General features: G+C 54.4%; 1 protein-coding gene across 5 annotated transcripts in view; it reads right to left on the reverse strand.

The window, feature by feature from the left end:
* LOC135454069 (ankyrin repeat and fibronectin type-III domain-containing protein 1-like) overlaps nt 1-27,370 on the reverse strand; it is a 241,614-nt gene that overhangs the window by 50,378 nt on the left and 163,866 nt on the right. For all 5 annotated transcript variants that reach the window (XM_064725806.1, XM_064725807.1, XM_064725804.1 and 2 more), the window contains one exon: nt 23,217-23,257. In XM_064725806.1, coding sequence (XP_064581876.1) covers nt 23,217-23,257 — 41 coding nt within the window. The remainder of the gene's footprint in view (nt 1-23,216; nt 23,258-27,370) is intronic.

Genomic DNA, 27,370 nt, shown 5'->3' on the forward strand with positions numbered 1-27,370 from the left:
CATTGTTCTGATTACCCTAAAACAGTAAAGAAAAGATGGATCAGAGTGCAACCCCCTGAAAACCACAGCCCAGGGCAGTCCCTTTCATTGGCCCAACACAGCTGTGGTCACCGGGGACTTGGGGAAGGGATTTTATAACAACAAAAGTCTCAGTGGTCACTGACATTTGCCAGATATTGGGGGCCATAATCAGTGCTTAAAGCCTGTCACTGAGTGCTGCTGTGCCAAGCCTGACTCTTCACAAGCCAAGCAGATGCAGGCACCAGGACTGATGCTGGGCTGGATTCCCTAGAAAGGACCAAGCTGGGCTCTGCAGGTCCTGGCTCTGCAGCCAGAAGCTGGGCAGAGCAGACGGGATCCTCTATTTAAAGTGTGATAACAGGGTCACAGAAACGTCTGCCAGCAAAAGGACTTGGATACCTTGATCTAATTATATATGGCATTATCAGGCTGCATTACAATTAGCAAGTCAGTGGCCAGTCTCTATTTCTGGTCTGCAACACGAGGCAGGTTGGTATTCCAAGGAAGAAGGAGAAGGGAAGCAGGGGGAGCAGGACGGAGATACCTCACAGTGTGTTAAATAAGCAGCACAGCTGCTTCCGAGAGCTGAAGACAGGCAAGTTTTATTTGGAGGGGCTTTATATGGAAAGCCAAGGAGAGAAACACAACCCATCCCTTCAGCACAGCCTCCATCAGCCACCTGTGAGCAGCTCCTGCCCCCACACCTGCTCCTTCCCTGGCTGCTGAGGGCTGTCCTCACCCTCCAGGGGAGCTCCCACCAGACCTGGGGTCCTGTGCCTCAGAGAAACCCTGGCCCAGCTTTTCATGGAATTGTTTACGTGGGAAAGTCCTCTCAGATCATCCAGTCTGACCATACCCCAGAACTGCCAAGGCAATCACTGAGACATACCCCCAGGTGACACATCCACACAACTTTTAAATCCTTCTGGGGACAGCGATGCCACCCCTGCCCTGGGGCAGCCTCTTCCAATGCCTGAGCACCCTTCCAATGCATAAGCACCCTTCCATTTCTTCCAGTGAAGAAATTTTCCTGAACATCCAAACTTTTCTAAGCTATTTAGAAGCCAAATTGAAGCAGCATCCAGGAGGGAGCCCAACCACACATCCTATTTGAACCCCAAAGTCTATTCCCACTGGCCCTGTTCAGTGTTCAGCACCAGACCAGTCACTTAAGGACGGCTGACAGCAGCCAGAATCCCAGGAAATGGCTGGCATTTCTAGAACATCTTTTTGTTTTCTTTGAAAACCAGAGTTTTTTCAAACTTAGAGCATTTGCTGCAAAGTATATGATGCTAATCCCAGCAGAAGGAACCATCTGATGAGTCCCAAATTAAAATGTTCTTTTGTTTTGGCTTTCAAACATTGCATTTTAATACTAATGCACAATCAGAATGGAAGGTAAATTTGCATGTCCTTCCCCTAAAAATTGTCTCTCAAAACAATAATTTTACTCATTTGCATTTTGACAATAACAACTGTCCCCTCTCTGACCAACATCTGTGCTGTGACAGAGATGCTGGGCACATGTGCCACAGCCTGGTGAGTCATCCTGCACCCCAGCATGCCTGTGCCACTGGGGAGATTGGCCCTGCATCAGTATCATCTCCCCCCTGAGCCGACCCTTCCAGCTGGAAACCCACCCCACAGGAGCCATCCCAAAGGGGCACAGCAAGGAGGCAGCAGGATGTGCTGCTGAGAGCCCAAGGATGTGGTCTGAAAAGGGGCTACAGGGCCTTGCAAGAGGGGGATCCTGGAGACTATGTAAGACAGTCAGGAAGTTTCCTCTCTCTCCAGATTCTAAGCAATATTTACGCTGGGATCTGCACACCTGTGCCATTGTCACATTCAGATCCCGTTGTTGCCATGTGGTGCTGTAAAACAGCTGAAAAGCAGAGAAGGGTTTGGGGGTGCTGCTGGCTGAGAGCTGGACCTGCCCCAGCCGTGGGCACTCAGAGCCCCCCTGGGCTGGGCAGCAGGGAGGGGGATTCTGCCCCCTCAGCTGAGACCCCACCTGCAGAGCTGCCCCAGCCTGGAGCTGCTGCAGTGAACCCAGAGGAGGTCACAGAGATACTCCAAGGAGGGAGCCCCTCTGCTCTGAGCCAGGCTGGGGTGTTCAGTCCCAAGAAAAGGCAGCTCCAGGGAGAGCTCAGAGCCCCCTCCAGGGCCTAAAGGGGCTCCAGGAGAGCTGGAGAGGAGCTGGGGACAAGGGACGGAGGGACAGGACACAGGGAATGGCTCCCACTGCCAGAGGGCAGGGATGGATGGGATATTGGGAATGAGGAATTGTGAGGGTGCTGAAGCCCTGGCACAAGGTGCCCAGAGAAGCTGTGGCTGCCCCTGGATCCCTGGAAGTGTTCCAGGCCAGGCTGAACGTGGGTTGGAGCAAACTGGGATAGTGGGAGCTGTCCCTGCCCATGGCAGGGTGGGGAACTGGATGGGCTTTAGGGTCCTTTTCAACGCAAACCATTCCATGATCCTATGATTGTACATAACAAAGATCCTTTTCTGACCCCCAACCATGAACCAGATCATTGACAAGGACCATTTAATGACTGGCACATACCAGTGTGCTTCACTCTCAAAATTAACAGTCTACTTTAAACCCAAAAATCCATCCATATACAGACAACAAATAAATAAAACCTACAAAATAACATGGTCAAAAATTCCTTTCCTTGGGCAAAATTCCCATCACTTTGCTTGTTTTTAAGAATTCTATCATTTCCCTCTGAGATTGTTTTTAATGAAGATATCTATCACTCCTTCCTGAGCAGCAGGACGGAGCACTCGGGCTCTTCCAAGCAGGCTGTGTGAGCATGATGGATTGTCCATGTGCCAAGTCAGAGGAACGTGCAGACTTGCTCCTGTCTTGCCAGGAGCCAGGTTTTTAGAATTCCCCTACTACCAATTACAGCTTTTATCCTAATTAAAAAGATAGCAGGGAAAACAAAGAAAAGGAAGAAATCCAACGAATGTTTTTGTTCTTGTTCTCTCAGCAAGGATGGGTGAGGAGGTTCCTGAGGGGTTCAGTCCTCCTGGGACCTTCACCATTCTCCATTCCTGCCAGCTGTGAGCCCACACATGGAGAGGCAGCACCACGCCGCGCTGGCAGCCCTGCCGTGCCGTGCCCAGCCAAGCCGAGCCAAGCCGTGCTGTGCCGTGCCTAGCCGTGCCCAGCCCCGCCATGCCCGGCCGTGCTGAGCCGTGCCGTGCGGTGCCGAGCCAAGCCGTGCCCAGCCAAGCCATGCTATGCTGTGCCGTGTCCAACCGCCCCGGCCGTGCCCAGCCCCGCCGTGCCGAGCCGCGCCGAGCCGCGCCGAGCCGAGCCATGCCGAGCCATGCCCAGCCCCGCCGTGCCGAGCCGAGCCGAGCCGAGCCGTCCCGTGCCGAGCCCCTGCCCGCAACCTGCCCTCCCTGCGCGGGGACAGCCCGGGGCTGTGCCATTGTTTAGTCTGAGCGCAGCCCTGGCGCTGGAGCCGCCTCTTGTTTTCCATGGCCGCGCGTCCCACGGTGCTCAGGAATGGAAAAGCTATGTTATTGTGGGCTGCCGGGAGCCGGGCCCGGCCAGCAGCGGCTGCGGGGATGTGCTGAGGGCCAGGGGGGATATGCTGAGGGCCAGAGGGATGTGCTGAGGGCCAGCGGGGATGTGCTGAGGGGCAGGGCGATGTGCTGAGGGCCAGGGGGATGTGCTGAGGGCCAGCGGGGATGTGCTGAGGGCCAGCGGGGATGTGCTGAGGGCCAGGGGGATGTGCTGAGGGCCAGCGGGGATGTGCTGAGGGGCAGGGGGATGTGGTAGGGCCAGCGGAGATGTGCTGAGGGCCAGGGGGATGTGCTGAGGGCCAGGGGAATGCAGTGAGGCCCAGCCGGCCCAGCCTCCATGGATCAGCCCCGGCTGTCCCGCACCGCAGCAGCGGCACCGGCAGGGACAGGAGCCGGCTGTGCCGGGAACACCATCCATGCTCATGTGCCCAAGGGTGCCTGCAGGGGCTGCAGGGAGGGGAAGCATAGGACAAGGGTGACAGAGAACAAGCCCAGACCACAGAGGCATCAGGCAGCTGCTCATAAATGAACCCCTCAGCATCCCACTGGCCTCAGTGCTCAGGAATGGTACAAAGCGGGGCCAGGACATGTCCCTTTGGGGGATGGAGCACTGCAACGGGCTGCCCAGAGGGGCGGGGGAGTCCCCTTCCCCAAATATGATAAAAAACACACCTGGGCACGATCCTGTGTAACCTGCTGTAGGTGACACTGTGCTTCAGCAGGGCTTGGACAAGATGATCTCCAGAGATGCCTTCCAGCCCCAACCACTCCTCAGTCCCACAGCACACACAGCCTGACCCATCTGCTGCCTCTGCACATCTGCATAGTTGGAGGTTCTGGTGACCCCCAAGGGCACCCAATACCCCTCTGTTTCACTCACAAAGTTCCTCAAACTGGTAAAGACCTATCAAAGAAGTTAAGACCTGTTAAATCCCAACCTATGGGGATCCTGGGCAACCAAAGGGAAAAAGGAGAATAGCAAAATACCACAAGTCTGATTATGAGATGTAACACTGGTGCTCACCAACACCAAACAGGAAAAACTCACTGAAGTACTTTAATGGTCAGAAGGAGGAGACCATAAAATGCCACCGTGTTACCACAGCCCTGTTCTGCCCTCTGCGGTTCTTCTCCTGCAGAGAGTAAGTGATTATTAGGGACAGCTGGGCCCACACCACAGAGCCCACTCCGTTGCCAGCACCTCCTGGTCCCAGGATGGGCTGCAGGAAGATGAAGAGCTGCAGGGGCACCTGTGGAACTTGTGCCCTGACCCCTGGGTGGATCTGGCTGGGGGTGCAGACCCTGCAGGCCGCAGTTCCAACCACATCTGTCCATGCCAAACCAAAACGTCCCTCTCTGGTTTTCCCTCAGGATTTGTGAGCATGTCAGAATTAAACCCCACTCTCCTGGGCTCATTGCACTGGTGCAGGAACCTGCCACTTTTTCTCTTCTCTGTGTCCCAGTTCTTCCCAGTTCAGTGAAAATCCCTCCCCACCTTGCCCAATGCACTTCAATACTCATGGGGATGCAGGACGCTGCTTAGCAGCTCTTGAAATAATGGGGACCAGGAGAATGGGAAACACATCCCTACAGGCAAACCGTGGCTTCTTCAAACTTCCTCCCAGTCCAAAACCTCCCTTGAAAAGGCACGACAGGGAGTTACAAAGGTCCCTCTTGCAAGAAGGGGAAAAATGCAGGAGAGAAAAGCCCTTGGCGTGCCTCCCGCGCAGCCGGCTCCGGCCCCCGCGGCTGCCATGGAGGTTTGAGGGACTTGAAGGGATTTGCGACGCAATAAAAACATTCCTGCTTGCAAAGCATGAAACCCCAAAAGTTTATGGGAAACCACTGTCTTCGGGATGTCTGCATATCTTCAGGCATCCTGGGAGCTGTAGTTCAAAGAAACCAAGAAAAAGCAAGCAGCCGATAATGATGGTTTCTGGATGGAGGTTGTGTGACTATTGGCTCCTGCACGAAAGCCTGAATTTCTGGGATGCTGAGCCCATTTCTGCAGCCAAGTGAGAGGAGAGCTCCTTGGCGCCTGGGGCACGAGGGACTCCACCCCACAGCGAGGGAGAGTGAGAGGCACCCAGAGAAGGGAACCCAAAACCCAGGTGTTGATGACTGGGAGGAGGAGTGCACTGCAGCAGAGGCCAAGAGGGACAGGCCAAAGCCATTTCCAGGGCTGGGAACCTGGCTGGAGCACGGCCTCGCCTGTGAGCTAAAACCTCTGTGCCTCAGTTTCCCCATAAACTCTTATTATCCCCCTATTTCCAAAGGCTGCAAGATCTCTGCTGTTTGAACACCTCTGGAGAGCTAAACTCCTCAGAAGGCAGCTGTTCACACTGCACCAACAGCATTAAATCACCTCCAGGCCCATTTCCTCTGAGCCCATGAAGGACAGCTGTGCCAGCCAGGCTGCTGAAAGGCACTTTATTCCAACACAAGACACCCTGCATGCAGGAGTCACCTCCCAGCAGGAGAGCCAGCAGCACGTGAGTGACACCCTCAGGGTGAGGCACTGCCCATCAGCAGAACTGCCACACCTGAAATGCCCCGGGGTGCAGGGGCAGTGGTGGGGGACAGAGATGTGAGAGGCTGTGCATCATCCTGGACTGAGCATGGAGTCATGCAGGAAATACTTTTATTTCCAGCTGAGGAATCCTGCAGCAAAGACCACAGCCTGGGTGAAGCCAGCGCTGGAGACATGAGCCAGGCAGGTGACCTTCCCACAACCTGCTTTGTATCATGGGCTTGGCCTTCACTGCCCCGTGGCTGTGCAAGGCCCTGTGTGACAAGGGACAACATCTCCCCACCAAGGCACCACCACACAAACCACGGGGACAAACCCACAGCGTCAGGCCTGGCACCAGCTGCCACAGCCAACATCAGCATGGTGTGCTCTGCTGGCTGCTGTCAGCCTGAAGGCCTCAGAAGGGCTTTCTGACACTTGGAAAGCAAAGATAAACCACAGGAGAGTTTGTCCTGGGGGAAGTCCTGCAGTCCTGAAGAACAAAGAAGAGGTGGAGCATTCACACAGGCAATAGCAGCATGGATGCTATTCCATGGATGTTCTCTAGCTGCAGCATCATCCTGCTCCACAGCAGAGTATCTTGCACATTGTTGCCAAAACCACACATTGGTGCTCACCAAACACTGCCCATGGGGTGGGAACACCACACAAGCCAGGTCCTCAGGACACAGCATTCTTCTCATCTCACTGTCACTCCATCCAGGCTGTCACAGAGCTGGGCTTTCAACTCCTCAGCACCACTCTGGTGTGACGAGGCAGCAGGTCCACACCACACTGAAGCCCAGAGCTGAGTTTCTGAAGGTTCTGCAGACAGACACCTTGGCTTTGCAGAGCTGAGCCCTCTGCTCTGGAGAAGAGTGACTAGAATGTTTCTGGGCCAGCTGTGCCTTCACAGGCAGTGGAAAGGGCACCCTGAAATGGCCAAGGCCAGGGCATGTAAGCTGGAGACCTACCAAGATTTAGGACATCATGCTGGTGCCTCTTGCTTCCTTCTCCTTGACTGTCAGACTCACACAGCAATTCTGATTTCTCCTAAGTCCAGACTGACTGAAACCATGCAGTGGACACAGCCAGCTCCCTGCTCTGAGGCTCCCAAACCCCAGGAGATACCCAGAGGCCATGGGGTGAATGCCAGCACCTGCTCCACCTCTCCCAAGGCAGGAGGTCTGCACTGTGGCCTTGCAATGGTTGTCCCTGCTCACTTCAAACCTCAGTTTGGAGCCCTTGTTCTGTACCTCAGAGCTGATAAAACCCAGCTGAGGAAGATGGTGGGGCCTTCAGCAGCAGAGCAGATACTCAGAAACCAGGACTACCTCCCAGACAAGCCCAGCCAAAGCACAGCATGTGCCTCTTGCACTGCAGGTCTTCTCCTGCACTGCCTGACCCTGACAGAGCCTTTTCATGGCACCACAAGCCTCAGGAATGGACATCTTCAATGCAGAACCCCAGGGAGAGAAGAGAGGAGCAGGAAGCTCCTGGTGTTATGGCCATTGTAGAAAGGAAAAGCAACCATCTGGGTTCAGAGCACCTCTCAGCAGCTGGAGGAACACACAGGCACTGCTGTGGTTTGAGGCAGGTTGGCTCAATGCCCCCCAACAGGTACCCTGGGCCTTCTGCAGTCATCTCCCTTTGAATTAACGCTGCTCCTCAGATGTGACTGACAATGCTGACGTCTGGCTATTGTACCAGGAGTCATTCCCAAAGCTCCTGTACCTTTTTCCAAAAGAGCCAAAGCAGCAAAGGGTTATTAACCAGGGAGAGAGCGAGCACAGGGAAGGAACGTGCTGTTCTTTGACAGGAACTGTGCTAATGAACGTTATAAAATTAAAGATCAGGAAAACCTCAATGACAACTTCAGCCCTAGAAACGCTGCCATTCAACCCCAAGGAGAACAGCCAAGAATGAAGAAAGTTCACTGTAGATTCTGGGTCCACATTCCAGAACTTTCTCCTCCAGCACCAGGTTATTCCATTAAAGCAGAGTCTGGCTTTAGGCTCATCACAGGGGCCCTCTGCAAATTCTGGCTAAGATTTCAGCCAGCCACTACCCTATCCTGATGGAAAGCAGTTAGGTGATAGCTGAACCAGGACTTTGCAAGCCACCAAGAGCACCATGCAGACACAGATCCCTGTCCTTTCTTTCAGCACATTCCTTGGGGACGAGTGGACCTGGTGTCCTCTCTCCTCACACCTCCTTGGAGCTGGTTAATCCACAGAGAAGAGGAGCTGCCACACCATGATGTTTGTGGCCTTGCAAGTGGCTTTCAGGTTTGCTTGAATGGTTTGCTTGGAAACTTGAGTGGTTTTCAGGCTTCATCTCCTTGGCCACTGCAGGCACTGCTTTAACAGGAGCAAGTCCAATGAAACCCTTCAGCATGTGCTCATCTCCCAGGTATGAGCAGCCTGTGGAGATCAGTGCTCCAGAAAAACACTTTCTTGGATGTGATGGAGATGCCACCACCAAAGCTACCTGAGTAAGACCTCCCAGGGCTGCCTCTCCCCAGGAAAAACAGCAAACCTATTTTGAGTACCAACCTATACTTCAGGCATTTCAAAACAAGCACAACTCACTCCGCTCTACAAAATAACAAAAATCCTGGAAAAAACAGAGCACAAACTGTGCCTTCACACAGGCCCCACCAAGCGTCAGCCCAGGCTGAGCAGAAGCAGCTGAGTCCAACGAGAGTCCCATTTTCGAGGGAACATTAATGCAGCCCTGGAGCTGGTGCTGACAGGTGAGCTCCGGGCTCCTGGCTGTGCTGGGCTCAGTGGGAGACGGGGCTGGAGCCCCCTGGGATGGGAGCTCTAAATCAGGAATGCAAACATTGCCCCCCTGCTCAGCAGAAGGCTGCACTCAAAGTGAGCCCTTGTCTGGGACAGCCAGCGAGGCGATAACAACAGCTCTGCCAGAGTCCAAAATACACCCGCAACTTGTTTGGAATTATTTTGTGCTTTAAAATATGCTGAAAAATTTCCATCCAGCCTGGCTGTGGAGCTGCAGGAGGAGCCTGGGGTTTGTTTCCACATGCAGTGATGCTGATCTGAATTTCTCCCCATGGGTAGTGAAAGAGAGAACTCTCAGGGAGGGCAGTGCTGAGGGGAGAAGGGGACAAGGAGCCACCCAGGGTGCCCTAGAGTGATTTTGGGTGGGGACAGCACAGTACCCACAGCAGGAGCTGTAGGGGGGAGCAAAGCACCCATGGACACATCAAGCTGAGCTAAAGCACAGAGGGAGATCTGCTCCCTGAGAGGGCAGCACAGCCCCCGCCGGCACTGGAGCCTCTCGCTTGTGGCTCAAGTCAAGGCAGATCCATTACAAACAAACCTGTGGGAGGGAGAGGCAAAGAAAGAATCCCTCGAGGAATCTGCAAGGCACTGGAGGAGCTAAAAATAACCACCACCAACAAATCAATCTAGAAACAGAAAGCTAAAATCCCTAATAATAGAGGGTTGCCAGGTGGAGGAGGGAGGTGCCTGGCATCCTATGCTCTGGCTCTGCCCACCAAGGATCCTGCAGGGAGTGGGGGCACAGGAATGTGGGACTGAGGGGGCATCGCTGCCTCTGTCTCCAGCACACACCAGCTCCCATACAGGGAAGCGGGGCATGGTTCCCCTGTTGTTTCTTACCTTTGGGGTTTCAGATTGTCTCTCAAGATGGGCCAGCTGACTCCAAGGAACCAAGGTGCTTCAGCCAAACTGCCCAATCCCTCCTCCATCCCATTCCAAGCTCCAGAAATGGAGCCAAATCTTGTGTCCTTTCCAGTACTGGTCACCATCTTTCCCACATCCCTCTGGTGAGATCAGTCTGATCTTAGGACTCATCTCTGTATTTATCAGTGCTTGGGTCTGACATTTCCCCCCAACCCCAGACCCCTCCAAGGATGCACATCCCAATCCAGGCCTTCTGCCCCTGAACATGTGCTGTCACAGACAGAAACCTAAGAGTGCAGGTCACCACCATCCCACAATTGTAAAGTAACAGAAACACTCTTGGAAAGTGCATAAAGGGCTCTGGATGGCAACTCAATTGCAATGTGAAATTCAAATGTGAATTTTAGGACTTCACAGGACCAAAAGAATCTGTCCTGGATGTGGTAAATCAGCAGGGTGGAGGAGCCCTGGGTTTGTTCACCAGGCACACAAGAGAATTCCCAGCTTGCTGGAAGGTCCCAGCACAGGGGCAGAGAGCTGCTCCTGCCCTCCACATCCCCAAGGCCAGCAGGGAAGAATGCACCCCGGGGGACTGGGAGAGCCCCCCATGTTCGTGCCATCCCCAGTCCCAGGCTGCCATCTGCACACCACGGCATGCCCAGAGCCAAGCAGAGCTGTGCCATGGCGGCTGCACCCATCCCTGTCTGTGCCCACCCCAGGCCTGGCACAGCCCCCTGGATCAGAAGGGCAGAACTGGAGGGACATGCGGCAAGGACAGGCCACCCGGGAGCAGGGACAGGAGGAAATTCGATGTGCTGCCCATGCCTCCCCCAGCACGGCTCAGCTCGGGTAACGAGCGCTGCAGGAAAGGGGACGCTGCTCTCCTGACACCATACACGCTGCTAATCCCACGGCTTTATCTGTCACTTTATCTGTCACTTTATCTGTCACTTCCGCGCCGGCTGCGGGACCCAGCCCCATCCTGCCCGGCTCCCTGCCTGCCTCCCCATCCCCGCTCCTCGCTCCCTCCTTTGCCTTAAAAACTCCAGCAGGGGAAAAGGGTGTTGACAGGGTGTTTGTTAAATCCGATGAGCTGGGAATGAGTGGGAGACTCACCAGGCAGCGCTCCCAGCTCTCCTGCCACAGAGTCCTTCCCTGGGCTGGGAGGGGAACGGGACAGGCACGGGGCTGGGGACTTGCCCGTGGGGTCGATGCTGACACAGGGCACCCCTGCGAGGGTGCAGCAGGTTTAGCACTGGGCAAGGAACTGTGGAAGCACAGGAGCAAAATTCCCAGTGGCCACCAGTCCCTCCTGGGTGCTCCCCTGCCCTGCTGCTCCCTGCAGGGACCCCCAAATCCCTCACATCCCTCACAGCCCTCACATGCCTCACATCCCCCACATCCCTCACATCCCCAGCCTCCAGGGACCAGCAGCAGGCCCTGACATCCCCATCCACACCTCCTCTCTGGCTGTGAAGCAAGGCCCCTGGACATGCCTGGAGGGATCTGCCCAGGGACACAGACCCCAGCCATGGGTCCCCATGGCAGTGCCACCCAGGCCAGGGCCAGCTCCTGCCCAGGAGCCTCAGAGCAGATAACCTGCACTGTGCAAGTGTGGGGCATGCAGCTCGGCTATAGCCCAGCTCTCCAGCTCAGGAATGTCCAAATAAATACAGAAATACATAAAAAGGCCATAAATAAGGTTGCCTGAGATGACTGTTTGTCTCCCCCTGGCCAGGACCCCTGCTCCCCTGCTGCTGTTTGCCTTGGCAGATGACAGCTGGGTAATTTGTTTCCATTGCAATGAAGTCCCAATTAACTGGAATAAACTTTTTACACTAAGTGTGTTTGTTTAACAAACTGGCTCTTTCAGAGCCTCACCGAGACCTGATTGATGCATTTGAGGGGAGTGGAAACACGCTGGGTGCTTGGACATTAAAGCTGCAGTGTCTGAGCAGGCTGGGGCTGAAAGGGCTCTCTCTGTGTTTGGGAAATCAAAACTGACACCTCTGATGTCTGGACTGGGACAGGGATTTCAGCGTGGCCTTTGTGTACAAATATTGGCAGTTTCTAATTTGCTGGGGCTGACAGCCCCTCCCGTGTCATTGCTGGGCATTGCTCCACTCTGCTGGGACAAGGTGGGATCCAGCACTGCTGGGATGCACGTGGTCCCTCCTGGGGACAGCACTGGGGGCTCCAGCCAGCCATCAAAACCCCAAAGAAAGGTGGGATTGACTCCACAGGGCACTCTCAATGAAGCAGAGCCAATGTGTGCAGAAGCAGCCACGCTCCTCCTCCCAGCCCTCTGAGATCAGCCCCATGGCTCATGGAGCCATTGATTCACAGCAGCAAGGCCAAGATGGTGAGAGACCAGTCTGAGATGGCTGGAAACTGGCTGGGAGTCTGAGCCTGCTTTCTGCTTCACACCAGAGTTTTCAGCAACACCCTCCAGCCTAGGGGAGGTGAGAGAACAGAGAAACATGATAAAAGCTCAGAAGCAGAGTCCTCAGAACCATTCAGCTGGGATGGAAATGGCAAAGCCAAGTGGACAAACTGCACAACAGGGGTCTGGCACAACTGGGGGCCAAGGCAGGCAGTGAGGACCCTGCCTGGACACATCTGGAGGCTGCTGTGCCTCCTTTGGGAGCACTGCTGCTGGGAGCACCCCCAGGACAGCACAACCCAGCCCCACACCTGCCAGGAGGTGGCCTAGGATGGAGAGGGACAAAAGAGGAACACCGTGGGGAAAAGATGACCCAGCCACCCCTGGCAGTGGTGCCAAAGGCAGGCACCAAGCACCGCTGCTGGCTCTGGTGGGATGTCCCAGGAGGAGGCAAAGCCACGGCACAGCTCCATGGCAGAGCCCACGCCAGGAGCAGCCCCACGCTGGAGCTGTGTTCCAGCTGCCTGCTGAGACACTGCATGAATAATAAGCACTTGTGGAAAACAAAGCACTTCTGACATCCGAGGGGACAATGAGAGCAGCTGAGCTTTCTCTCCCTGGGTGCTTTTTCCTTCCTACCTCAAACTGCAAAGGAAAACCTCCAACAGATCCTGCTTGAGAACTGTCAGCTCCAGAGGTGTTCTTGAAGCATTTGCTGGGAAGGTTTTTCTATTTCAAATCTAAAAATGGGAATTTGCAGGTCCCAGAGCTCCTTTCTTCTGCAAGCAACACACACACTTTCATTTGCCGTGGGGCAAGGTGGTCTGGGGGTTGAGCTGATCTCCCACAATCCTTCAGTAAAATGCTCCAAAGTCTGCCTGAAGTCAGCCTGCCAGGGCTGTCCGCAGCTTGATTCAGTCAAGTCTTTAATTTAGGTGTAAATACAATTATTCATTGCTCCATGCCCTGGCACAGGGTGCCCAGAGCAGCTGTGGCTGCCCCTGGATCCCTGGCAGTGCCCAAGAACAGGCTGGACAGGGCTGGGAGAAGCCTGGGACAGTGGGAGATGTCCCTGGATATGGCAGGGGTGGAACAAGATGAGCTTTAAGGTCCCTTCCAACCCAAACCATTCTGGGATTCCATGATTCTTCAGTGACTCTTCTCAGCTCATCCTACATTCAGGATGTGCTGAAGCCACCAGAGGCAGCACTGATGGCAGAGCTCTGCACTCTGCCCAGGCTCTCTGTGCAGTCCATGGGGAGGTAAGAATTCATTTCCCCATAAATCAGATAGAATGCTGGTCGTGATGCCATTTCACATGATGTCCCAAGCCTGAAGAGACAAATAAGCACCCTCACCCTTATCCCTTCCCAGTGCACAGCCACCACACCCTGAATGCTGTGTCTGCCAATGCCAGAAAGCTGCAGGGAAGCTGAAATCCCTGGATCCCCCTCCATGCTCTGTCAGGATGCAGGACAGACAGAGCCCTCCCTCCTGTTACACCCTCAGTGACACTTTCCCTGAGCAGATCAGCACTGTTCCCATGGCCCTGCAGGCTGCCCAGCACAGCCCAGCCCTGCCTGATGATCCCTCCCAGGGGAAGAGCTCCAGGATCTGGCTGATTGCTCACACAGCCTGAGACTGCCCCTGGATCAATGGAAGTGCTCCAAGAATGGGGTTTGGAGCAGCCTGGGACAGTGGAAGGTGTCCCTGCCATGGCAGAGGGGTAGAACTAGATGATTCTTAAGGTCCCTTCCAGCACAAACCCTTGTGTGATACCCCAGTGCCACAGCCCAGCTGTCAGTGTGGCCCTGCAGGTGGGAGCACGGAGAGAAAACACCACAGTGGTATATGAATAAAAACCCAGATGAATCTGAGGCTGCTCCAAGCAACTGTATCAGAGCCCTGCTCGTGCTGTGCTGACAGACAAAGCTCTTGAGGTGATGTGAGGCAGCAAGGTGGAGAAGGGAGAATGAGGAAAGGGCAATTTTCCCTCACGAGCAGAAACTGAAGGCGCTCAACACCCTGGAGCTGCTGAAGGTGACGGCAGAGCCTGCGTGGGAGGGTGCCAGGGAGTGCAGGGGAGGGCACTGCACACCATTATATGCTCTTCTTTGGAATTACAGATCTTTTAGCAGTTGGTGCTTGAATAAACTCGTATTTACCTTCTCACCAAGGACTGGGGCGAGGCACAGCACATCATACCTAAGCCAGCTGCAGGGGCTCAGCCTTACAGGCATGTTCCCAAGGGATAAGGAATAATGTGTTAGCACACTGGGAGACTCTCAGAGCCAGCAGTAAAATCATGGAATCATGGGGAGGGTTTGGGTTCCATCTATTTCCAACCTCCTGCCATGCAGTGCAGAATAGGGTACTCAATACAAATGAAATATTACAATATATAGGAAAATTATTAGGGAAACTAAAGAAAGGGAAAATGTGTGGCTGGACATGGAAAATCTGCTATTGAGGGCCAAACAAAGGCTAGCAGTAGGTCTGGTTTTAAGGATCACTGGGGCTGCTTTAAAGCAGAGTCTGTAGGACTGCTCAAATGATGCAGAAAAGGAAAACATCGTCCATATTTATTCCATGTTTGGAAAAAAAATGTGAGTAAACTAATTCCTAGGAGAGATGAAGCTCTCCTGAATCATTAGCATCCATGTGTCTCAAATGTGGCCAAATGGCACCAAGCAGCCAGCACAGCCAACACATACCCAGAAGCTGGAGAGAGGTTTCTGGGCAGTGCTGCTTGTTTTGAGCCAAGTTCAGGTTACCACATCCAGATGGAAACGGCTCCTTCCCCCCAACATTCCCACCTGGCAGTAAGGGTGACCTAGTTACCAACCAACCAGTCAGCCTGATACAGGACCCAGAAGGCAGGGCTCATCTGGAATTAAATTAAGGAATAATTAAAGGATGTAAGTTCTAATTAAAGTCAGTCGGTGTGTCTTGGTGGAAGAGATCCTGTCCAATGAGCCTGATGTCACTCTGTAATGAACCCTGGCTGCACAGGCAGAGCTCCCAGTGCTCCCTGACACTCTCAGCTCAGAAGATGGGGCTGTGCTGCCCTAATCAAGCACTTTAAATAGATTTAGAGGCAGCTGACAGGTCTCACACAGGAGGTGTCAATTGGGAATCGTTAGCCAGGCTCCACAGGGAACACACCAGCCGATATTTCCATTGATGATCACATGGAAATACAAAATCCTCACTCAAAAAATTAGCGGGTGACAGGAAGATTGATGGAATGGTAAATATTGATGAGGAGAGAGGGAAATGCCTGGTAATGCTGAGCCCATTCAAACCCTGTACATGATAATGCAGCCCAGCCTGGGCTAACACACTTCAGAAAGGGATTTCAGGCTGTATTTCTGAACAGGGACTGGACCCCAGACAAGAGGGAGCCCCCAGAAAGGGTCAGGGGTCACCACGGGTGAGCAGCCCAGCACAAGGCTCTAATGTGATGCTGTGGTGAAAAAAGCTGATGCAGTTCTTAGGGGAGAGCAGGAGAGCTGCACATACTGCACGGCTGGGACTGCCACTGCCACTGCTGCAATTAAGGTGTCCGTGTTGAAAGGGGACATTAAAATAGCAGAGCCTGGAGGGATGAGTCACAAAATTGATCTGGTGGCTGGAGAAAACACCATGCTGTAAAAAGATTTGAGCTATATTGAGTTTATTGATAAAAATCTGCCACCAATCAAAAAACAGAGTGGTGCCAACTGCTGTTATGAGTGAGAGGTGGCAGGAGGCAGGGACTGGGAAATAGAGCCCAGCAAATTCTAGCAAGTTTTGGGTCAGGATTGGATACATCTCAGGGGTGCTCGGAGAATTAGGTAACTCTCAGAAGGCAACCAAAACCTCTGCAGGAGCTTTTGGGCAATTCATATCCCTGCAGCACATGGGAGGCCAAAGGAGGGCTCTAACAGACCTAAATCCCACCCAAATTAATCCCAGCAGACAACTGGAGCTCCAGGGCTGGCTCCTGCCATGCACACGATAAAGGCTCAGAAGGGCTGTTTAGTGACTTTAAACTGGCAGAAAGCATATTTGGAGTAAATGCTGTGAAGGAATTGTTCCCTGTGAGGGTGGGCAGGCCCTGGCACAGGGTGCCCAGAGCAGCTGTGGCTGCCCCTGGATCCCTGACAGTGCCCAAGGCCAGGCTGGACAGGGCTTGGAGCAACCTGGGACAGTGAAAGATGTCTCTGCCCATGGCAGAGGTGGGACTGGATGAGTTTTGAAGTTCCTTCCAACCCAAACCATTCTGGGATCCTATGAGACAGTCCTGGCCTTGGAGCCATGGGGAGCTGGGGGGCACTGAGCTCCTCAAAGTAGAAATTCTGAGCTGCAAGTCCAGGTACCATTGAGGAGTCCCCATCAAGTCCTGTGCCAGAAGCAAAGCACGAGGGAAAGGACCCCTGTGTCTGGAAGAAAGCCCAGCAGGGACTGCTGGCAGCAGCTCAGGGAACTCCTCTCCCCACTTGTCCCTTCTGCACCCGGCTGTCCTTGGGACCGACGGCTGCTGTGGGCGGCAGCAGCACCTCCCATGGCTGAAGCATCTCTGGCTTGACTCACTGCAGCAAACAGTTTGCTCTCTTGCTTAGGGGAGAAGGCAGGCTCGGTTATTTGTTAAAAATGCCCATCTTCCTACGCTCAATTCCCTTCCCATGATTAATGCCAGGCGCTGCAGTCGTGGCAGGGCTCCTGTGCCAGCCTGAGTGCTGAGCTGGCAGCAGCAGGGGGAAGGCAGCCCCGGGCTCAGGGCAGGCAGTGCCATCCTCATGTCCCCACCAGCGGCCTGGGCAGCCCCAGTGCCCACTCTGCTCCCTCCTCCTGGAAAAAGCAGCAAGGACAGGGACCCCATGGTGAGCAAGGAGCCTTGTGCTGCCCAGAGGCTCTGCAGGGGCACAAGGGCTGAGCCCCAGTCCCTGCTGGCATTTCATGGGACAGAATCCCCTCAGGGAAGTGCACAGGGCAGGGGAACACACACCCTTCAGCTGGGACAACAGCAAGCACGACAGAAAGACTTTGAGTCCTTTTGTGGCAGTTCTGGAGACAGGGAATCAGGCCCAGGCAGGTTTTTAATTGGAATGGAATTGAAATTACAGGGGGGACAAAATTCAACCCTGCTTTGGTGTAAAGAAAGGGGCTGGGGGATCAGGGAAGAAAGCCCTGCAAGTTTCTATGACAACTGCCACAGTAAGAGCCTACACTGCAACCTCACTTAACACATTAAAAGCTGCAGAGAAACAATGAAAGCCTAAACTTTATTTTATGCCAGGTGCAGGAGGGCCATTCCCAGGGGAGAGCAGGCACAGGGCCTGGGCTTGGTCCAGTGCTCCCATGGCCTGTGCATCCAGTGCAGGCTGGAATGAGTTCAGCCAGCCCCAGAAACCCCTCCTGCTGTCCCCTGGGCTCCAGGGACCACTAAAACCAAATCCTTGTCCAAACCTTTCTTGGACAATATATTGAATTCTGGTTATCAAGGGTCCTGATGCCATCCAGGGTATCTGTGTCCTGAAAAGCCGTGGATCCAGAATAGTTTGGGTTGGAAGGGACCTTAAAGCTCATCTCATTCCAAGCCCCTGCCATGGGCAAGGCACCTTCCACTGTCCCAGGTTGCTCCAAGCCCCATCCAGCCTGGCCTTGGGCACTGCCAGGGATCCAGGGGCAGCCCCAGCTGCTCTGGGCACCCTGTGCCAGGGCCTGCCCACCCTCACAGGGAACAATTTCTCCCAATACTGAATTCAAATATCTTCTCTTTTACTTTAAAACCATTCCTCTTTTTCCTATCACTCTCTGTCAATGTAAACAAGACACTCTCCCTCTCTTTAATAAGCTCCTTTAAGTTCTGGAAGACTGAAATGAGGCACCACTGAAGCCTTTCCTTCTCCAGGTGAACACCCTCAGCTCTCCCAGCCTGGCTCCAGAGCAGAGGGCCCAGCCCTGGAAGCATCTTTGTGGCTTCCTCTGGGCCCATTCTGTGTGCAGAGCATCCCACCATGGTCCTGCAGGCCCAGAGGGCATAGGAGCCCAGGGCAGGCACTCTCTCCCAAAAACCAACAAAAGGAAAATGAGCAAGAGCAGTGTTCACCCAGACCTCAGCAGAGGCAGTTTGGGACAGTTTCTTGCATCACTGAGTATCCCCATGAGTATCCTTTATGGAGAGGTGGTCTTGGCATTGCTTCTCCTACCCCACAGCTCCCTGGTGTCTCTGGCACCATCTCCCCACTTCCCATCAGTGTCTCCTCCCTCTGCTCAGCACTTGGAACCTGAGCTCCCAGCTGAACACCTCTCAGCCACCACAGAAGTCAAACGCTTCTACATGTGTGTGATTGTCATCATTCCTACAGCAATAATGTCTGAGGGAGGGAGGCAATGAAATGAGAACCTGGCTTAGGAACACATCACGCTCATTATGATGGTCCTTAATGCTTCCAAAATGTAAATACTTATTTCTAGAGCCTTTAAACCACCAACATTTTACGAGATAATGATTCAGCAAGGAAACACTTTCATCGAAGTGCTGGCATGGCAAGATTGGAGTCTGGGAGATGAAATGTTGTGCTGTAAGGGCCAGGTGACAAAGAATTAGCTGTGGAGACAGCTCTGTGTAATGACTTTAAGACAGCAAACAGGAGCTGCTGCTTTCTGGGAGGTGCTTTCAAAGGCCCCTCCCGTGTTTGCACTTCTGAGCCTGAAGGACAGAGGGTGGGGGCAGCCTTTGATCCCAGCTGAAGCCAGAGCCACGAGGTGCTGCCCAAAAGGGCTGTGGGATCCTGTGGGATCCTGTGGGATCCTGCTGTGAGATCCTGCTGTGGGATCCCGCTGTGAGATCCTGCTGTGGGATCCTGCTGTGGGATCCTGTGGGATCCTGCTGAGGGACCCTGCTGTGGGATCCTGCTGAGGGACCCTGCTGTGGGATCCTGCTGTGGGATCCTATTGTGACATCCTGCTGTGGGATCCTGTGGGATCCTGTAGGATCCTGTGGAATCCTGCTGTGGGATGATCCTGTGGGATCCTGTGGCATTCTGTGGGATCCTGCTGCTGCAGGGCACGCTCTGAGCCAGCCAGTCTCTTCTGCAGGGCCACCACACCAGGGGACAGGCGTTCAGGATCCATGGAGAGCATTTTGTCACTGCAGCTGTGTCTCTGACCCCTCGGAGTGCCTGGCACACAGTCCCTGGCAGCTCAGCACAGGGGGAATGAGGGCAGCTCCCACTGCAGAGCAGGGACACTTTATTAAGCCCAGGTATTTCAGTCTGCATTTCCTAGGGGTTTATGAGTGTCATTACCACCAACATCTCTTTCTGCTTTAAAGAAAATTAGTTCCTGACACTGAAGGGCAAATGCGTGCCAGGGGCAATTAGCAAACACACCAGACAACTTCAGCTCCTGTCAAGGGACTTCCACCCAGCCCTGCCAGGAGAGTTATTACCTCCTGTCCCAGGAAAGCCTATTCCTGTCTCTGAGCATGGTGTCCTTGCCCCTGAGTCCTCGGCCAGGGCTCCTCACGGCCTTGACAGAGAAGTCAGGGCCCTGTGTTAGAAATCTGCAAGGACCTCTGGAAGCCTGGCTATTCTGACAGCATTACAGCTGTATCAGCACCTTCCAAAAGTGGGGTGGCAAAGGAGAGAGCAGCTCAGGGGCTGGCCTGATACCACCCCATCCCTGCAAACTCTGGTCAGATCCTACACAGAGCAGAGTTGCAGCCAGGCCCTGTCATGGGCCCAAACTGCATCAGATGAGAGTTTTTAGTTGGTCAGGATAAACCACTCTGACATCTGAACACACTGTTTTGGAAGCACAGGAAGGCTCCTGTACCTGTTCATGTGGGATGGCTGGAGCAGTCAGTGCAGGTGAGGATACTGTGCACATGCTGGCTACCAGCTGCACTTGTGGCCATTCCCAACATGCCAGATTCCTCTCAGGTATTTCAGCTACAGGAGCTCTTTATGTGCCACTGCTGGTCCTTCCTTGGCTGGTCTCTACCCCTTCCAGTTCTCAGCTGATGTAACTTTTCTTAAGATTAATGCTTCATCATTCCAGGCTCAGGCTGCATCCCTCCATTTCCCATGGCAGAGGGAACATTCCCTCCCAGACCAGAGACCAGGAGAGCCAGCTCCTGCCATGGGCCAGCTCTTACAGGATCATCCATAGCACCACCACTGAATCCTTGCAAGCAGAGGGGTGTCCCCCAGGGCAGGCAGCAGCTCCATTCTGCTGGGGTGCACCTGCACTGCAGCTCACTGTGTGCTTTCACTGCATCCTGGGGAGATCTGAACCTCATGGATGGACTGGGAGGTGGGGAAGGGCCATCAGAGGCTGATGGGTGAGGATGGACACATCTCCATGCCCTAGATCAGCACTGGGATGCTCCAGGAGCTCAGGAACACTCACCTGCTGCCTGAGACAGACAGGAACTGGGAGGGGAGGACACATTTCCATTTCTGAAAGGAAGAGGCAGCAAAGGAAGGAAAGGACTCACTTCAGGAGACACAAGGCAATTCAGCAGATGGAATATCTGGTGTCCATTGAGGAAGAGGGCACCTGATTTGAGAGAGCTGAACATCGCAGGAATGGAGCAGGAGTCCCTCCCAGGACAAGCAGTGACAAACTCACTGCTGAGATTTCTGGCATGGGTGTCTCCTTTTTCTGCTTTCAGGACCAGCACCTGCTGTGGGAGAGCCCCAGTGCTGACACACGAGCAGGAGGGCTCTGACCCTGCTCCCACAGGGCTTTGGGGCAGGTGAGGCAATGCCTCGGAGCTGGCAAAGGAAAAGCAGAAGCACAGTCAAGCTTGCTGTGGCACATGGGAGCTGCAGGACAGCTGCACACTGCCAGGCTTCTCTCACTGCACAGATGTGTCCAGGAGCTCCCACAGCTGGGCTCAGCTCCTGCCATGCTCTGGCTGCTGGCCCAGGGTTGGAGAGCTGTGATCTGGGCTGAGGAGCTGCTGCACAGGAGCTCAGCTCTCTCAATCCTCAGCAGGGCCACCCAAGCTCTGGCACTTTCTAGCAACCCTCTGCTGAGGAGGATGAGCTCCAGCCCTGGCAGAAACTGAAGGGCTCCATAGGGAGCACCTGGTCCAGCCTTGCAGATGGGTTCAGCAGGCACAGTGTGGCATCAGCTGGGGGATCAACAAGCCAGATGGGATGGGGGCAGTGGTACCAGGCCACATCATGGCCAGAAACTCACCCATCACAACCCAAAACAGCCACTGAGGAGTGTGAATGGGCATTAACCAAAGCCACAGTGTTATGACCAGTCACAGCTGCTGGGCCAAACCATGGAGGTCCCATGGCCTTGTGGAACAGAGAAACAAACTCCCATAAACCATCCTGGATCTACAAGAACACCAGCAACCCCACTCTGACCCAGCAGCTCCACACCTGCAGTGAGATGGGAAGCCCATGTTCTCCCATTCCAGGTAGAGAAACAATCCTCATTTCTCAGAGGAGCTTAGTTATAAATGCAGCACCACAAATTGTTGTACCAACCACCAAAACCACAGAAAACTATAGGAAATCTGAACAGTAAGAGCTCTTTAAAGATTTCCTCCAAATCTCCTACTTCAAGCCTCCCCAAAGCTTCAGCTGGAACTGAGACATGGGAGATGCTTCAATCTGGTCTAAACCTGCTTGCCAGACTCCTCACAAACACAGCTTACACTCAGGAGCACCAGAATCTTGGACAGCTGTTGGGAGAGGTCGCACAAACACAACCATGAGCTCTTTGCCAAATGTGTGTTCATGTTGTTGTGGCATCCACAATGACTCCATAATCTCCTGTGATATTCCTCTGATCTCCCAGAAAGCCATGCAAGATTAAACAGATATTCTGTGTTTCCAGAAGTCTTTATCTGCCTGAGGTCTTGGAGAGCTGATGAGCTGCACTGCCTTGGGGTGAGCAGGCAGAGAAGCTCCCTCAAATCAGATTCTCAGTACAGACCTAGAAACCAGCACTGAGTTTTAAAAACTCTTGGTGACATAAAGAGGAATCAGCAGACAACTGCAGAGCATGCACAGAGCCCACACCTGCCCTCCCAGGACAGACAGAGAGCAGGCAGCTCTGTACAACATTCCCTGGCACAGGCTGGCACCCCCGGACCTGCTCCCCCTGAGGCCAAGCCTGGCTCAGACCGAGGATGCTGCTTGCACTGCTGGGATGCTCAGGAAAGCAGCAAAGAGTGAGCAAGAGCAGGACAGTGAGCTTTGGAGGAGAAATCCTCAACCCAATTCCTTCTGAATTGTCCAAAGCCAAGCTCCCCTGATAATCCTGCCCATCAGAGCACTGACCCACAGCTTCAATTGCACCTTTGTTTTTTGGTTTGGTTTTTTTCAGAAGAAAGGTGATAACCTGCAGACCTTCACTGCCCCAAGCAAAGCAGGAGCAACACAAGGTCCCACAGGTGATGTGCTCAGCAGCACAGCACATAATGCAGTGCCAGGGCAGAGCCTGGCAGGGCTTTTAACAGAGTTTGCCATTACCCAAATGATGATGGGAGCAAACCTGTCCATCCAGCAAGCACAAGCCTGGAAGGTGCCATGCTCTGGTGAGGTTCTGGTACCTAACCCACACACCAAGCAGCCAACTGCTGTGCTGGTGGAGTGGTTTGCAGTAACTTTCTCATGTCCATAGCTCTAAAGCCCCCTTGGCCTCCTGTCCCCCTGCAGCTCACAGAGCTGCACCAAGCACAGGGTGAGACAAAGGCACCAGCAGCTGTGGGGATGCACTGGGAGATCTGTGACACACAGCAAAACCCTTCCATCCTCCAAGGCAGCTCAGCTGTGCAAACCAGGAGCAGAGGGAGCCCGAGGCGGGAAAGGTCACCAGTGCACCCCCTTCTCCTGGCTCTGTCCCCCAGGCTCAGTCAAGCTGTCATGGCTCCTTCTGACCTGATGGAAGGATTTGCATATGCCCTGAAGCCAGCATGACTGACAGCCCTTCCCCTGTTATCCTCACTTGTGTAATTGCAGCAGCTATTCTTGTACACTGAAATGTCTAATCTTAGCAAGCCATGGAGCTGCTGGGTAATGTGGACCAGCCGGGAATTTCCATGCAATTACTCACCACTGCTACTGGCACTTACTTTGGCTGGTAAAAGTCCTTCTTGTCTGCCGACCCCAGGCTCTGCAAGACACAAAAGACAGATGTATTTATTTTTTTACCCTTTGCCAAGTGAGTGTCACTGATGAGGATGTGTGGGGAAGCACTGAAAGGCACATGTCTGCTGTTTTCCTGCCCAATGGGTCTCAATGTACTGGCTGGACAGGACAGCTTGGCCCTCCAGCCATAGGCAGTACCCACAGCATCAAAGATGTAAAAATAGAGAGTTAAGCTAGAGGTGAAAGGATGCATTAGATCTGAACTCAATGTACTCTGGCATGTCTGTGTGTCCTGCCGAAAAGTGGCACCTGGTGTCTGAGGGGACTCAAGGCCTGTCAAGTCCCCCCAGCTGGAAAGAGGACAAAGTGCAGGGTTTGGTGGAGGGGCTGAGCCACCACCACTGCAAAGCCCCTCTGGCAGGTCAGGGGCTGAGCCCCAGGCCCACAGTTTCCGCCAGGAGCAGGACAACAAAATTCTTCTGCCAGGAAAACCACACCAGGCCTCAAGCACATGCAAAATAGGAAGCAGAGAGAGCCCTGATGCTCGCTCAGGTTCCTGTCCCTCCAGCTACTCCCCAGCATGATGGATGGATTAGAAGTCAGAGAGCACCACAGATGGGCTGTGCTACGGTTCCCTGTGAGACCCCAGTAAGGCCAAGCCTCCCCACGGGACCCCTGGGGGCTCTGGGCACAGCACAGACCCCAGCTGGGGTGCGTGGCCAGGTGTGTGCATGGCACACAGAGCAGGTGCGCAGCTCCTTGTGCTGTGAGGATGGGGCCGTGCACCCCACACACACCCCACTCTGTCCCCCATCACACCCTGTCCAGAGGCACCCACAGCAGGGCCTGGCCCTGCCCCGAGGCCCCAGGGCATGGCAGGAGCTCCTAGAGCACAGCTTGGCACCTGCTGCACCGAGGGTGTGCAGGGCAAGCTGTGCCCAACGCTGGGGGATGCCCATGGCAGGCGGCACCGGGACAGACAGACACAGAGCCACCAGACCTGGCTGTCACCAAAGCTCCTGCACCACCACAGCCCTCTTCTCCTCCTCCTCCTCGTCCTGGGGCTGATCCTTGTCTGTGCACCCTGTGGGGTGGAGGGCAGGGGGCAGCAGTGCAGGGTGGCCCAGCTCCTGTCCCTGTCCCCGCGTGTCGGTGCCGGTGCCTCTCGCAGGAGCCGCCGGGGCTCGGGGCTGCTGCTGGAGTTTTGCTCTGTGGTTGCCAGGCAATGGCGAGCTCCAACTCCAAACAGTGGGAGCAGCAGGGCCGAATGCTAATCAGGCCCAAAGAGCGATCCCAAAGCTTCCCCTTGCCAGCCAAAGCCACAGAGAGCTCCCACCAAAGCCAGCAGGGAGAGGAGGACCCCAGCTTTTAAACAGACAGGGATCCACTGTCACCAAAACATAACCAGAAGGGAGCTCTGGCCACTCCAGCAAGATGGGGATGCGGTTCTGGGGTGGGTGACCCTCTCCATGGCATGGAGATGTTGGGTGGTCACCGGGGCAGTGGGGAGGCTGCAGCCGCCCCAGGGCACACAGGGTACAACAGTCTGTGTGTGACATCCTGGGGCTCAGCCAGGGCACACAGGGTACGACAGTCTGTGTGTGACATCCTGGGGCTCAGCCCAGGACACACAGAGGCCTGCAGGCAGAGCTGGCAGCACACGAGGAGCAGCTTCCATTTGGGGTGAGAAGCTCATTGGGAAGGGCTGGAGCTGTGTCAGGGCAGGTTTGGGTTGGATATCAGGAAAAGCTCTTCCCCCAGAGGGTGCTGGCACTGCCCAGGCTCCCCAGGGAATGGGCACAGCCCTGGGGCTGCCAGAGCTCCAGGAGAGCTTGGCCAATGATCTCAGGGGTGCACAGGGTGGGATTGTTGGGGTGTCTGTGCAGGGCCAGGAGTTGGACTGGATGATCTTTGTGGGCCCCTTCCACCTCAGGAGATTTTCTGGTTCCGTGTTTCTAAGATGTCACCTGCCCTGGTGCTGACTGTCAACATGCAAGAGCTCTGAGCAGCCCCGCTGGGTGGATTGGGGACAGCCCTGGCTGTCCCTGCTGCTCCTCTGACCCCACAGCAGCACGGAGCTGCAGCAAAGCCCACAAATCAATGGCCGGACACCAAACTGGGCTGATCCAACACTGGCACAACCTGCCCAGATAGGTGCTGGATTCTCCATCCTTGGAGACATCCAACACCCACTGGACATGGTCCAAGATAATCCAGGGTAGGTGATCCTGCACTGAGCAGGGGTTGGGCTGAGAGATCTCCAGGAGATCCCCAGATCTCCCAATGCACTCTGTGCATTCCTGAGGTAGCAGAAAAATGAGCAGAGCAGTAACTGCTGAGGGTGAGTGATGGCACCTGAGCCATGGGAGCTGTCCTGCAAGCCCAGAGCACACCCAGGAACAGCTCCACCCCTTCCACACAGCATTCCCATATGATATTTCCTTACTTCCTTAAACTTGCACCCAAAACCCAAAGTGTCAGGGGAGGATGCATTGGTTTCAATGAAGTTCATCAGCCACAACAAATTCAGTTCCTCCTGCTCTCTGTGCTAGTGGGGATCATGGAGAACTGCTGATTCTTAAGGAGAAATCACCCACAAATACTGTTTTCAATGCCATTGAAACATCTGGACAACCTGCACCTCACATAGCCAGACCCTCCACCCAGCCACAGTGGAGATGTCCACAGAAAAAGCTCCCATCAATGCCACAGCCAGTGGAAAACTAAGATTTTAGATATCTGAGATAAAACAATGAGGAACTATGCAGAGAGATTAAAGAACCCCACCAATAAACTGGGCAGTGGTTACAGCAATGATGAGCCAAAATTACTAATTTAATGCTCATGAGGAAAATAGCAAATGAGGAAGAAAAGCAGAATTTCAGCAACATGTCCAAGGACTTGGGCCCTGAGGAAGACCAGGTGCTCTGACTCAGCTGGTGGCTGTACCACCACCCCAAAGTCTGCCCTCCGGCCATTTCTTCCCACTTTGTGTCCCAGTTTCCCCACATTGCTCAGGCACAGCCCTTTGCCTCCTCATCCTCTTTCCAGAAAAGAACAGGACCATGCCCAATAGGCAGGTGGAGCTGCACAGGTCAATCCCACCATGCTGCATTTCTCTGTCCCAAGCAAGGTGGCCATGGATGCAGAGGGCTCTGAGAGAGTGTCCAGGAAGGCACAAGAACCACCAGGGAATGGAGCAGAACTTGCTGGAGCCTTTCCATGGGCAGGGACAGCACAACATCCTGGTAGGAACCAGAGCCCTGAGAGAGCTCAGAGCCCTGCCTGGGAAGATCCTCCTCATCAGGGGATTGGTTAATGAAGAGGTTAATGAGGGATCACGCAGGGAATGGGGGAGGCTGTGGGCAGGACTGCCATGGGCACTGCCTGCTGTGCTGTCACACACAAGGGACAGCAGCAGGGCTGGGACAGTGCCACCAGTGCCACCTCGGTGCCACCAGGTACCACCCACAAGAGGGGGAGATAAGGGAGAAGTGGCAAGGGAAGGGCGGGATGTAGGTAAGCAGGGTCAGGCAAAGGGAACACACATCCTGGACTTTAGGGAAAGTGTCCTGTCACTGGGCCTGAGCAGTGCCAACACCTCCAAGGGGGAGGGATACAGCAGGTTTTACAGCACTCACCAAACAAACCAGTGTAGAGGGGACAGGTCCTGACCTTACTGGGAACCGGGATTGGCTTTTCTTTTCCTGCCTGTTCCCGAAGCCTGGGAACTGAAAGAGGCAGAGGAGCAGAAGGGGGCCTGGTGTTTTCCTGTGCCTTCTGGGAGGAAAGATCAATTCCTCCTGGACTGAGAGGGGATCTGCAGGCTTCTATCAATGCAAATAAAGAGCAAAAGCTCAAATGCCAGCCTGTGTGCATGCTCTGCTCCTGGATGGTCTCCAGACTCCTGGAGCAGTGACTGCTTGTGGCTCCTGTGCATGCAGGCAGAGCTGGGGATGGCAGAGAGGGGCAGCTGCAGTGTGCCTCAGCTCCCAGAACAATCTGGGAGCCTCACAGCCCCCCAGACACCTCCTGCTGCTGCTCAGGGTGCTGAGAGCCCCAGCCATGCTGAGACAGAGGGAGAGGAGCATCACCCAGCTCTGAGCCCTGTGAGCCCCGCGCTGCAGCGTGAGTCACC

The sequence above is a fragment of the Zonotrichia leucophrys genome, chromosome 14 (assembly GCF_028769735.1).
Source record: "Zonotrichia leucophrys gambelii isolate GWCS_2022_RI chromosome 14, RI_Zleu_2.0, whole genome shotgun sequence".
NCBI classification, from domain to species: domain Eukaryota; kingdom Metazoa; phylum Chordata; class Aves; order Passeriformes; family Passerellidae; genus Zonotrichia; species Zonotrichia leucophrys.